Source organism: Acinonyx jubatus, chromosome A1, assembly GCF_027475565.1.
Source record: "Acinonyx jubatus isolate Ajub_Pintada_27869175 chromosome A1, VMU_Ajub_asm_v1.0, whole genome shotgun sequence".
NCBI lineage: Eukaryota > Metazoa > Chordata > Mammalia > Carnivora > Felidae > Acinonyx > Acinonyx jubatus.
In genome coordinates this window covers 130,795,463-130,810,146 of record NC_069380.1, presented here as the reverse complement: position 1 = coordinate 130,810,146, position 14,684 = coordinate 130,795,463, and the positions used below count along the sequence as shown (strand labels likewise).

The window sequence follows — 14,684 nt, the reverse complement described above, 5'->3', positions numbered from 1 at the left end:
TGATGAGGAGTGATGTTGAGCATTGTTTCATGTGTCTGTTGGCCATCTGGATGTCTTCTTTGGAAATGTGTCTATTCAGCAACATTTACTTTAAATCTTTCTTTCTGTATATGTACGTGTATTTTTTTTCTGAGGTGTTTGGCAATAAGTTGTAGACATGCGCCTTTTCCCTTAATATTTCAGTTTGTTTCCTGAGAAGAAAAGATAATCTCTTATATACCACAGTATAATTACCAAACTAGAAATTTTAACATTGATATACTACTATTATTGAATATGCAGTCTGTATTCATATTTCATCACTTGTCCCAGCAATGTGTTTTATAACTCTTTCTCCCATCCAACCCAGTTTCTATTGCATTTAGTTCTGTTTCTTTAGTCTTTAATTTGGAACAATTCCTTGGCCTTTTGTTGTTATTTGAGAGTGTGTATGTAATTTTTGCTTATATATATGATATAATGCTATCAATCTTTTTCTTAATTTTTTCAGTTTTTAAGATCCACCCATATTTATGTGTAGACATCTATCTTGTTTGCTCCTTCCAGTTTCTGCTCAGTATCCCATAATATGCATCAGCCAACGTTTACTTACCCATTCCCTAGTGACAGACACCTAGATTATCTTCAACAACTTGCTGTCATAAATAATTCTGTTATGAACATCTTCCTACATGTTCCCTTTGGGAGTATTCCTGTGATATATAGCCAAGATTAGAATTGTTGGGTCATAATTTATCTGCCTATTTAATTTGACAAAGTACTGCTGAATTGCTTTCTACAACAGCCGCCCTGACCATATGCTTTGTTCTAGATAACATTCTAATTTTTGCTATTATGGTGGTTTTAAAGTGGACTCTTGTTTATTCTTTCTGATCACGAATGAGTTTCACTTCTTTTACCAACTCTTCACTGAGATAGACTTTCCTCAGGAGGGAAACTATCTTTACATACGTGTGTGTGTGTGTGTGTGTGTGTGTGTGTGTGTGTGTGTGCAGGCACGCTCGTGCATTATACTCTAGCACAATCAGCCTCTTAGAGGGATCTTTTGAAGTTGATGTCATGAACAGCAGTTGTAAACCCCTATTTTACTTGACATTCTCTTAGACAATTAAACCTAAGTCCTTAAGACAACTATCTGCATCTGACAACTAAAGATTGTTAGTAGAAATAGAACTTGTAAGGTTTCCTCCTTCATGTACTAGAATTCATGAGCTGTTTTTTTTTTTTTTTTAAGTTTATTTATTTTGAGAGAGAGCGTGTGTGAGTAGGGGAGTGGCAGAGATCGAGGGAGAGAGTAGTCCAGGCAGTCTCTGCAGAGCCCAGTGCAGGGCTTGAACTCACAAGCTGTGAGATCATAACCTGAGTGGAAACCAAGAGTCAGATGCCCAACTGACAGAGCCACCCAAGTACCCCTGAATTCATGAGCGTTAAAAAAAATTTTTATTTGAGTATGGTTGGCATACAATGTTACATTAGTTTCAGGTATACAACATAGTATTTTAACAAGTTTGTATGTTATACTGTGCTTGTCACAAGCATAGCTACCCTCTGATACCATACAATGCTATTACAATAAGACTGTATAACCCTAAGCTGTGCCTTTTGTTCCTCTGATTGATTCATTCTATAACATGAAGCCTGTATTTCCCACTCTTTCTTCACTCATTTTGCCCATATCCCTAGCCTCCTCCCATCTGACAACTATAATTTTGTTCTCTGTATTTATAGGTCTGATTCTGCTTTTTTTTTTGTCTGTTCTTTTGTTTTGTTTTGTTTTTTAGATTCCACACTTGAGTGAAATCAAATTGGTTTTGTCTTTCTCAAGTCTGACTTACTTCACTTAGCGTAATACTCTCTAGTTCCATCCATGTTGTCACAAATGGCACAATCTCAACCTTTATTAGAAAATGATAGAATTTCTGGAATACTGTAAATACTAGCATGCAAAAAATAAAATGTTATATACCTCTTTGAAATGTATCAATTGAATCTAAATGCCATTACATTTAGCTAACTTTCATTATGCATTTAAAAACTATGAACAGGGGCATCTGGGTGGCTCAGTCCGACTTCGGCTCAGGTCATGATCTCACAGATTGTGACTTGGAGCCCCACGTCAGGCTCTGTGCTGACAGCTCAGAGCCTGGAGACTGCTTCAGATTCTGTGTCTCCCTCTCTTTCTGCCCTTCCCCCTCTTGCACTCTGTCTCTCTAAAAAAATAAACAAAAAATTTTTTTTAGTGAAAACAATGTGAACATGGTCTTTTTCATAGTCAAAATTTACATCATTTTTTCACTCCTTTAACTCAATATATATGCTTCATCTTTCCCAACCAGAATATTATCCTGATGTATATTTTAATATTTCTTAATATACCTTAAAATATATTTTCATACTTAAATGTGTTTTAATTATATCAAATATCTTTATCACAAAATGCGTATAAATTGCAATTACATTTTAAAAATTTCCTGTGATAATGAAGGAAATTTTTTTTCTGGATTATAGATTTATTACATTACAATCATTATTAGTCAATCATTGATCAGAAACACATATACATATTACACATTTTAATACATAATTAAATCTAAAAGTAAAGTTTTATAGAAAAATGTTCCTTTAATTATTTATATTTTTTTCAGTTACTGCATTTGTCTCTCTATTGCTAGAATGAGGCAGAATTTCAACATCAATTCGACTCTGATTTTTTTTTTATTTTACAGAGGTGAATGCTGACAAAATTTGTTCACATAAATAGGTGAAAGGAATTTATTATAGAAATATCATTCACTTCTTTGAACTCCTTTTGTATTATTTGTCAGAACATAACCATTGGTGATCTAGCATCAAAAAGATTTTTTAATAACCCATCAACTGTTAATTTGATTATATCCTCTCGTAAACTTGATGAAAATAAGTAACTACGTGATATGTTATTCATTCATTAAAGTCATTCTTTTTCTCAACACTAACACCAAATAATTCTGATTATCTCTTTTCTTGACACATTTTTATACCCCAAGGCAATGAACTATTGTAAAATTATGGATAGGTGAAGGATAAGTTTTTCTTTTATAAGGTGGGAGAAATAAGATCTTAAAAGGAGAAGCTTGACTTTTTTTTTTTTTTTAGAAAGGAGTACATAAGGAAATTGAAGATCTCAAAAATTATTTTCTTACAGCCATCTGTGTCTGCCTACACCTATCTTAACATGTCTCAGGAATATGTATAAGTCTGTTGCTAAAAGGAAATAATTTTTTTTAAGCTATCATCTTTTTAAAAGAATCATAGTAGTATTCACATGGTAACATCAATCTTTGAGAGAAGTATAAATTTTAAGTTTATTGAATTAAAAATTTACATTAAGGAGCTTATTATGTAACTCTGCAGCTGATTGTTTTGACAGAATAATATCTAATTCAATAAACTGTAAACTCTGTCATCATTTTCTTAGAGGACCATTCAAAGAGATTGATTCCAATGTGTTGATGTCAAATAAAAAGACTAAATACTGGTGTTCATGGAAGGTTATTTGGTGTTTTAATTTAGGGCTCTGGATATACAATCTCATATGTTTCTCTTCCTTTGCTTTTGTTAGTTCCTCCGCATGAATTCCTAGTTTCTTCTCCTTTCCCCACATATTTTATGTCTTTATTATAGCTCTTTTATGTTGTATTTATGAAGACCAATCCACTCAGCTTCTTAAACATGTCTCACATCTAATCCCACATGTCTATCTTAGTGCCCTAGTTCAGACCTACATCAGTTCTCTGCCTCATTCTCTTCCCACTGCTTTTTGTTCCATCTGTTTTCCCTGCCTCCATTGTCTTCTCACTCCAATGTCTGGACCATAGACTTACTGTAATGACCTGTCCAAAATACAAATCAATTCCATATTCTCCTACTCTGAAATATTCACTTGCTCTTACTCACAAACCTTCAGCATCTCTACATGCCAAAAGTATTAATATTTACTTTCATTTATTGTAATTCTCTATTCTCAACTAACTTTCAAATTTTTTCTCCAGCAGCTGTCATCAATATGTTTTATACTCTTGTCACACAAATTACTTATTTCCTTTTATACATATCCTGGTACATTTATTAGGATGTCACAATAGACACATAACTTTATGTTTTCAGTAATATTCAACATAAACCTTTGACCACCTGTGAAAAAAGACTAAAATTTATTCATATGCAGTGGACATATCCTTTATAGGAAAATTTATGATTTATCATTGAGATATGTTTTTATATCACATTGATGATAGCACTAAACATGGGTATAGGACCCAGGGTAGGGGAATGACAAAGACAAGCTTTGAATAATGAAAGGAAACCAAGGTAAAGAAAATCTCTCTAGCCATAATCCTTAAATGAATCAAGATTTTTCAAAAGGTGTTTTGAAAACACATATACAAACATAAATTACATATGTGTTTAATTCTCCTTTATATTACTAAGAAAAAAAGATTTTTGGATTTGGCCTTTAACCTAGAACTCAATGGATTATAACCATCTTTTTCTAATTCCCTTTTAGATCCAGCATAGGGAGGAAACATAAACTCTAGGATGTTAAAAGGCAGTTTCTACTAACATTTACTAACTGTATGATCTTTAATAGGTCATTTAATTTTACTAAACTTCAGTTTTTCATACCTATAAAGTGAGAATTAATATACATCCCCTATCTATTCAGGGAAAAATTGTATCATATGAGCTACCATTTGAAAGTATATGATCAATTAAAGAGATATAAAAATAAACTGTATCATAGAAATATTCTGTGGTCTCCTTCACTTTAATCTTGTATTAATCTTGTATTTCCTTAGAGGATCTTGATAGAAAGTATATGTTGGTAAGGCTAATGAATGATCAAATAAGGCAATAAAGGATACATTGGGGGTTCGTTTATTTACTTATTTTATTTCTTTCTTTCATGTTTCTTATGTTTTTTCCTTGCTAACACAGTTTTGGTATGAACCATGATGGAATTGGAAATTCTTGTGGGACGAAAGGTCATGAAGCAGCAAAACTTATGGCAGCTCACATTACTGCGAATACCAATCCTTTTTCCTGGTCTGCCTGCAGTCGAGACTATATCACCAGCTTTCTAGAGTAAGTAATCTCTAGAGAGTGATGATGAATTGCTCCAGAAGTAAGCCCTTGGTAGAAGCCTAATATGTAGTGCTTAAAACTGCATAATGAGTAACTTTTATAGGGTGATATTTCAGGCTGTTCCCAAAATACTTTAATATATTGCTGTGGCAAATTTTTTCCTTCATACTCAAAAAAGAACTTGGTAGATTAGAGAAACTGGAGCAAGGATATAAACGGGGTTGATGATGTGAGTGTCAGAAATGTTCAATCAATGGGAAACAATGTCAGAAAGAATTTAAATTTACACAGTTTAATAGAGCGTAGGCCAAACTTTAATTCAGTGATGATATATTTCATTTTGTTGTTGAAAAAACTGAGTTTTTTAGGAATGAATGCTAAAGTATCTAATAGTAACAAACAACAACAACAAAAAACCAAACACCCAAGAAATGAAAATGAGAAAATGAAAATTTAATTTGAAATTTATTAAGTGACTCATCTTTTCTACAGTTTGAGAATTTCTTTCCTAATCTTTCAATGTATATTCCAAGTTTGTGGTTACTTAAATGTGAGATATGTAAATTAGCTCAGGTATAACTGTGTTTATGAAAGCAGATATTCTTTCACATCTCGCCTGTGTAGGACTTCAGACCGGACTTTGGAAACTCACGTAAGACTTAGGTCTCACTTTCTAACTGTGCAACCATTAGCATGTTACTTAACCTTTCCTAATCTTCAGTGACCTCACTTGTTAAATGAGTTACATAATAATACATGCATCATCACGTTGTTATATATATAGCTATATACAATGTCATAATGTGTATGAAGTACAATAGACATTCATTAAGTGGTAAATATTATTTTAAATAATATTGAGGCTTTAAGCATTATTGCTCTATCATTATCTTCAACCGTTTTGTGCCATTTTTTTCTTGGGTGGGAGAGATTAAATACTCTGTGAAAAAGTGACTCATAGATAAAGCACTTGTGAACAACAGAAATTCTTTTTAAAAATTGTCTTTGTTCAAAGTTCACATTTACATGACTATGGTGTAAAACTTTAAAGATTCAGAAAAGCTATGTAAGGTAATATTATTCATTATAATCACATTCTGAAAACTTAAAGTTACAAATTTTTAAGCCCCAAATAAGAGATTTTAAATTACCTATCACAGTGCTTTCAACAATAAGAGATCAAAAGGTAAATGTTTAAACTGAGCCTTTTTGAATTAATTAATATAATAATGAAATAGAAGGCATTGGAAATTCATATCAGAATGTAATTCCTCTGAATAATTATGCTATAATCTAAATATTTTTAATTTTAGTAATAAGTAATTATGACACTGCTTGCTTAGTGCCAAACCTGGATTGAAGGCTGTAAAGATAGACCACAGAGAATTTGTTGCACATCTTTGGGCAGTTTTTAACAGAAAGCAGTAGCATTATCATTTTCCAAGATGTTTTTAATGAGATCATATTACCTAAATTTTAAACATTGTGAAGATCTGCTCTCCCCAGAAATCAAGCCAGATCTGGAATTTCTCCTTTGACTTGGCTCATGTTTTTATAATGGAATCTTAGTGTCTATCACCAGAAGGACAAACTGTATAACATGCTCAATATTCCTGTGAATTTTTGAAGGCTTGTCTCCTCTTTTTTTTTTTTCAAGTACTATTTTCTTTCTCCCCTATCCTGTTTATTTTGCACAGTTTATTTGCTAGGACCATCTCTGTATACCTAATATAAGCACCAGTTTTGATCTCTTGCCAGACCCTGCGTAGTCAAAACTGTATTAAGACTGTTAAAAAACAATCCCCAAAAGGGAATCCCTAAATTACTAATAAAATACTGTTAAGAAATCACCAATGGTTTGGTGAGAGATGTAAAATTATTACTAGGTACAGGAAAGTGTTCCATTGAATTAATTAAAAGAATTAATCCAAAAAGCATTATTTAAGCCTTATTGCCTCTTTGCATTTTGTATGTAAGCATGATTAGTGTTGACAGGGTTCTAAAGGGCTTATTTATCCTGTATTTTATGAAAATATTTCTGTTGTGCATCCTCTTGGGAATGCTCACAAAGTTAAAGCCATCAGTAAAAGATATTAAAGACAATGTGTAGAGACTTGGGGAAAGTTGGCTTTTTTTTCCCTCTTTAATAACAAACTAAACAACTCTGATTATAATCTGACCAAGCAATAAAGGTTTTTTAAACACAGGGCCCTTTAAAAAGGTCAGTTCACTGGAGCACAAAGACATAATAGTAACTTTCTTGAATTTCTTTGTTCCTTTTTATTAATGCAGTTGGCTTAATTGCTTTAACAGCTATGTGTGATATTTTTAAAAATCCAGTGATATTTTGATCAGGGATTGAGGTTACATTTATGTTTTATAGTTGGCTCAAAAAGACTCATAACATTTTATTTTAGTTTCTCTTCTCAAGAAAAAGAAATCTTGAAAGATGAATTGTTTAGGAACTGCAGCCCAGCCAACAAAATGCATACCTTTCTTTACTTAGTGACTGTATAGGCCCAAGATGATGGTGGATTTTAACAATGAGCTTTCTATGATTTATAGACATTCACTATTCACTATGTTCAACTGAAAACAATTCCATGGCCTTTAAATGCCAGTAAAGTAAATTCTCTCGTGTCTTTCTGAAACACTAGGTGCTATTGATCAATCAGGAGATGGTGTTTACCAACTCCCAATATTTTTTTTCAGATTTCTTAAACTCGGTGATTCAATAAGTGGTTCATGAATCGCCCAGAAGCCGTCCTGATTAAATAATAAAGAACCCATTTCCGTTAAAATGGACGTGTTATGCCAGCTTCTGATGTTTTCGACGACGGCTTTGCAGGTAGTGTCCTTCCTATCTGCCTGCGGGACTTATTGACTTATTTATTTAGAAAATAGAGAAAGATGAACCTGGTATCATGGCTCACACTCATTGATGACTATGGGCTAATTTACCAGGCAGTGGAAGACAGCCAGAAGTAGTTTAGGCCAGTTTTTCATACATTTTCCACCACTTAGCGGTAGTACAGAGTAATTTCATATAGTTTTCAAAAATTCCAGAGCCTCTGTGAATCAACTATTGCTCTATTTAAATTAAAGTCTGTTAAATTGTTTGAACTGTCAGAGATCCATAGCAAAATTTCCTACAGTTCCAAATTAAATACAGACTAGCCGTTTTCACAGAAAGGATGGAAGCTGAATAAAGAAAGGCAATATGATTGTTGAAGGTGAACTAGAAAGAAGGATCTACAAGTAAAGTGATATAAGATGAACAGGATGACCAAGACACTCACATTGTCTTGTAGCAATTACCTTTGAAGATCAGTATCAATAATCTTTAAATGGAAACCAATTTCATAGATTGGACCCTCTTTTTATATGGAGCCCAAGAAACAAAAAAACAAGTTTCTCTTCCTTATGTTAATCAGGCACATTTTGGGGACTTCACTCTAACCCCTAAATATCTTTGATAAATCACAGTTACATATCGAGAAAAGAGGATAACTGAGTAAATCATTATCATTACAGTGTTTGTATGTTGGAAGCCTCAAATTCACTTATATTCAAGCGTCACAGTCATATAGAGGGCAAGAGAGAAAGGTCTAACTTATTTTAGAAGGTAGTTATTATTAATTTTGTGGATATTGATAGAGCAGTTTACAATAACATAGTAGATAAGACACTTGACTTACCACAGATAATGCAATTGATTCATTTAATTTAGGTGTATGAGCACAATTTTGTGTTACAAATAGGAGTTGACATTAAATGTTAACTTTTTGTTGTTGTTGTTACAAGACTGTTAAGATATGTATAGGGTATATAGAATGATTTATTTTTTAGATTGATCCACTGTGTGGCTGAAGGTCTGTACTTTATAGTATAATTGTTTAAGTAAAAAATAAATCTAAAATTGCGATTAAGAGAATGTGCTCATGTGTTCTGGAAACAAAGCCAAGGGTGCATATTTTACATAGGGATCTGTAAATATTAACTGAGGATTCAACTCTGGCTCATGTTCCCATTTCAAGACTAATTTTTGAACTATGTAAATAAGACTTCTCTAAATTAGAAGTAGAATACATAAAATATGATTTTGCTATCATGCTGCTAGGATTTCTGGAAATGTAAATATATTTTGATTTACTAAGAATTTCATAATCTGGGAAAAAGCGTGTTCTCAAACATGCATTTTTTCTACTAAGAATTTCATAATCTGGGAAAAAGCATGTTCTCAAACATATTTCTTCTGTTTTGTCTTAGATGCATAAACAAAAGTAGAGTTTATTATTATCTATAATGCTGTAGATATTAACTAAGATTAGGCTTTGTAGTGAAATAGATGCTGATAGGAAAATAATCATAGTTCTACTTTTTATGTATATTGTTTTGCTCAAGACAAGTGTTATATCTGCTTAATAATAATAAGTTGTAATAGTATCTCATAGATGGAAAGTAACAGTGCTCATTTCATTTATTAATGAGTGAAGTTTATGTTTTCTGAGTGGATAATTTGCATATGACCAAAGCACAAACCATCTATACTTAAAAGTGCCATTCTTATTTTGATAAAAGTAGCCTAAATAACACTAGATTTGGCATAAGAATTATAGGGTTATATCAGTTAGCTAGAACCCTAGATTTAATACAATATTCATAATTTCCATTTTATTAAATGGAGATAATTACAAAATATAAGAAGATAACTCATCTAATATTTTTGAGAAAAGAAAAACGTTTGTACCAGGAGAACTGTACAAAGATGTTCTTTATCAGCAGAATTTGCAATTTTCAGAAATTAGGAATAATGCAAATGTTTGTTAATAGAAGAATGGATAATTGTTACATAATCTGAAGTGGGATATTAATGAACAAGCTACAGGTATACACATCAACATGGGTATATTTCACATTCATAATGTTGAACAAAAGAATAGTCACAAAAGAAAACCTATAGTATGACTCCTTTTATATAGTCCAAAAATAGGCAGATTAATAATTGGGAGATGTATAATTACTAAGACAAACATGGTAATAATGATTTTAAAAGTCAGAATATTAGTTACTTTTTGTGGAGAATACGAGGGATGTGTTTAGGGTTAAGTGTTTGGGAATTTCCTAAGGGGGGGGACTCTTCTAGGGTTAAATATACATCTCTCAGACCCATATCCTCTACCTGTTATACTTACATCCGTGATATTTCATAATGGCAATTGATGACTCAGATGCATGGAAATATCCAGAATTATTATTTTCTAAGTGCTAATTAAAATAATTGTGATCTTAACTTACTTGAAAGTAGCAGGAAAGTAGTAGACACATTTTAGTAACATTATGTAAAAAATATTTTTATCACTTCATGTCCAGTTAAGAATTAAAATATGAAAACTATCCCCCCCCGAATACTTTAATCCAGGTTTTACTGTATATATCAGATATGGTTAGTAGGAAAATAAGTAGTACATTTTCTACCCAAAACATAGAAAAAATTTAGATCAATCTTGGAGATACTCCTACCCTTGCTTTCCCAGAGCCAATAATAGGTAAGATCTTAGTGACTTGTACAGTTCTATAGACAAACCCATTTCAAAAGGACTTTGTTGCTGCTGTATTCCTAAATACATGTCCACTTCAAAAAGATCTATATGATTTTTTAATATTTTATTTCATATGGTATTTTATTCTTCTGCAAAGAATAAGATTTGTCTATATATTTAATTAGACCATATTAATACAAAGCTATACATACTTCTAAAGAATGGAAATAAAAATCCACTTTTGAGTAGAAGACTTTGTCCACAGGTCACCACAATGCATGCCTTCTGTATTGTCTGGGGGCCCTTCCATTGATTGTGTGATTTGGTATTTTTTGAACAACATGAACCATGATTAGAAGACCATTAATACCTGGGAACAAGAACTTTAAATGAAAGAATAATTTTTGCTTCCTTCTAGGTTAAGCCAAATTTCTGTTTACTTTCAGAAAATAATTTTTTTCCCAGGATATCTATTCTTAAATTCTTTTGGGGAGGTCCATACTTCCTCTAGGAAGTACTAGAAATAGGAAGTACTACAAATAGGAAGTACTCCTATTTGTAACCTCCTAGGAGGTCCTACTTCCTCTAGGTTTTTAGGTTAATTTTCTATACCTACAAGTAATTATGTATAACAATTTTTAATAGACTTTTGAGTTAATGCTACTTAGGTGAATATATCTTATACTTTCTTTGTTATGCTATCAGCAAATATTTTTACCTATGGGACTCTGTACTTAAGTACTTCAGTACTTAAAATTTTCCCATTGATTTATAGTAGCACTTGATTTTTTTTTTACATAATTCAATCTTTTCATAAAGACTTGTAACTGTTGTAGATGGAGATGAAACTGATATTTTAGAAGAAATATTACGGAATTAAATTACTAATTCTTTATTTCATGAATATTATGTTTTATCAAAATAGTCCATCTTCATTCAATAGAGTTTTTACATTTGACCTCTTTTATCATTAATCTTCACATAAAATTTTGAATTTACTGATAGAATTGCATTTGTCTAAAATTTGCATATCTACGTAGATTAAAGATATTTTGCATAACAAAATTAAAAAGCTTGCTATTTTAAAAATTCATCTAGAAATAGTTTTCCTTAATGATCTGCATGTCAATTTCCAAAAGTAAAATAAACAGGAAGTAAAAAGCATTCTGTCATGAAAACTGGATAAGCAGGTGAAAAAAAGTTTTCTATTAAGTACCTTGAACAGTGACAAGTGAACTGATTATAATAGCCAATAATAAAACCCATCTGTATTAGTACCACGTTTAATATTCCATCTAAATATTTTTCTTCATTAAAAATTAACCAAGTGGGGCATAAGTGAAAGGAAAGGGTATAAAGAGGACAGTGTTCTGCCCCTTGGGTTTTTGAATCTATCACTAATGAATAACATGGTTCAGCTTTTAAAAGGTATTAATTTCCTGCTGCACAAATACACATTTTTTATATAGCAAATTAACCTTTACATTTTAAGAAATATGACAAAATAGTAAGTGAATATGAAGCTCATTATTATGCATGGCTCTTTGTTACTTATCTATAAATGAAAATTTGTACTGTCCTAAATAATAGTTGAGGAACTTCTACTTGTGAAATTATTTTCCTTTGGCAAAGTGGATGGAAAAGATTTGGAAAAAAAAACACAAGTGCTGGCACAATTGACAGGAATGTTGGAAAAAATTTTTAAATGTTGGCATAGGAATTCTTTAAAAATTCTAAGTTACTCACATGTGAAATGAAAGTAAAAAAGCATCTGTCCTATTTTATGCACACTGACTTAAAAAAATGAACAATTATATTTAGCAAAGTATAAAGCTCTTTAAACTAAGGTATTCTGTCTGGTTTTTGGCGATCTTTATATTATTTGTTCCACTGAATTAAAATATTATGTTTGAGTGCAAGCATACTTTGAAAAGCAGAAATTGCAGAGAGAGGAGAACATTCTCCTTTCCAACTCTGATGACCCTAGATGAAATATGAAATTTTTGAGAGACTAAACACTTCTAATATACTTGAGAGAACTTTGGATTTTGGCCTCCTCTGTCATTCTGCCCATTTATTATTGAAATATTTCAAGAACCTTTGGACATGTCTTACTACAGCATCTATTGTTCTGCCCAAGTTAGGAGTATATAGATTAGGTCTTTAAGAATTACAACCATGGTTTTGTTTTGTTTTGTTTTTTAATTTTCCACATTTTATGTTTTTAATTCTACTACCAGATGTGGTTACATTTTCATGGAAAACAAACAAGAAGCTTAGAGCAATATGAAATTCTGTTTTGATTCCTTTAGAAATTAGTTTAAATCAGTGTTTGAAGGCCAACGTGACATTTTCAGATTGTTGTCTGAGATGCTTTTATTGTGTCTTGGTGCTGGAAAAAACTATTGGAACTCTTATTCACATTTCAGTAAATGTATTCTATTTTGCCATGTGACTATTTATTGGTAGAATGTATTGCTTTTCACGCATCAAGTTATTAAAGCAAAGAGTTCAACACATGGTTTCATAATTGTGATGGAAATAGTCCATAGTGTACCTAATTTCCTTTGATCCTTTATGTTGAACAGTTCAGGCCGTGGTACTTGCCTTGATAATGAGCCTCCCAAGCGTGACTTTCTTTATCCAGCTGTGGCCCCAGGTCAGGTGTATGATGCTGATGAGCAATGCCGTTTCCAGTATGGAGCAACATCACGCCAATGTAAATATGGGGTAAGAAGTCTTAATCCTTATGTTTAGTCACTTATATGTGTTCTTTCATGACACAAATATTAAGTTGGAATTTTATTGAGTGTAGTATACATTTGGTAACATCTTTAATGCAAATATGGCCTTTTACTCACTGCTTTTTTTCTGATATCATTGATCTAATATCTATTTCTAAATGAGTAATCTTAAATAAGTTTCAGATGTCTTGTGAGGGATGCAGGTAGAATTTTAATAATTTCTAACGTATTTCTTTTAAAGTCCTGAGTTTATAATGCCAACTTTAGTTTGTCTTTTGAAATGTTATGGTTTCGAAAATTTCTCCCTCCCGGCCTTTTCTGGTACTCTAATAATTGTGTTTAAGGGAATTTTCATATTGGCTAAGAGCCTTTATTTTAATTTATACTTTTTAGTACTGAGTCATTTCAAGTTGCTTCATTCACTGCCCACATTCTAACACAACAACTGAGTGGGGACAAGATGACATTAACCCAAATAGAAAAACAAGGAAAATTACTGTGGAAAAAAATGCAGGTTTCATAACTGACTCTTCATGTCTGCCTAAAAATGTGGGCAGTGGATGAAGCAACTTGAAATGACTCAGTATTAGAACGTATAAGTTAAAATCAAATAAATAATATTATATATGTAAACAATAAAACAATTTTATAGAGAAGGAGATCAGTGACTAGTATAAAGACATGTTCATATACGTACCAGTGTAAACATACTGAATGAAAAAATAAGGTTTTTAAATGACAAGTTGTTTATAAGAAGAATTCAAGTTTAAAACATAAGTTTAAAGGGTTGGTTTCTGTTTTTATGTAAATAGTGTTTAAAATCACTTAAAAAAATAATAACCGAAAACGAATTAAGTTTTAAGGTAGTAAAGACTAAACAATATACACATTGTACTGTGCCAATTAATCCTCTTGGGTATAGTACAAAGGAAAGTAATTTTCAAAATATCCCTTGGGTGACAAACATATTATTCACAGTAGGCTTTGGCAGCACATTTTATGCACTAGATTTGAAGATTTTGTGCAACTATCTAAATATCTAAAGCCTTGAATGAAACTTTGGTCTTTCTTGTCTTTCTGTAAAGAGTCTTCTTTTATTGTTTCTGTATGATTTTAGCTCCTTTTTTTTCTTGGGTTGCTTTTTCATATAGAAAAAGTTGGTCAAATTTCAATCACCGACTTCTTATTTACTTGTAGCTTAGTAGGTTGAAATTCATGGTTTAATGAGGTTACAGATTTTCTGTTCTTATCTTTGGTATCTCATATCTTTATT

General features: G+C 31.7%; 1 protein-coding gene across 1 annotated transcript in view; it reads left to right on the top strand.

Annotated features, from left to right (window-relative positions):
* ADAMTS6 (ADAM metallopeptidase with thrombospondin type 1 motif 6) overlaps nucleotides 1-14,684 on the top strand; it is a 290,745-nt gene that overhangs the window by 154,157 nt on the left and 121,904 nt on the right. Inside the window, exons 9-10 of the mRNA XM_027041049.2 lie at nucleotides 4,978-5,124; nucleotides 13,256-13,397. Coding sequence (XP_026896850.1) covers nucleotides 4,978-5,124; nucleotides 13,256-13,397 — 289 coding nt within the window. The remainder of the gene's footprint in view (nucleotides 1-4,977; nucleotides 5,125-13,255; nucleotides 13,398-14,684) is intronic.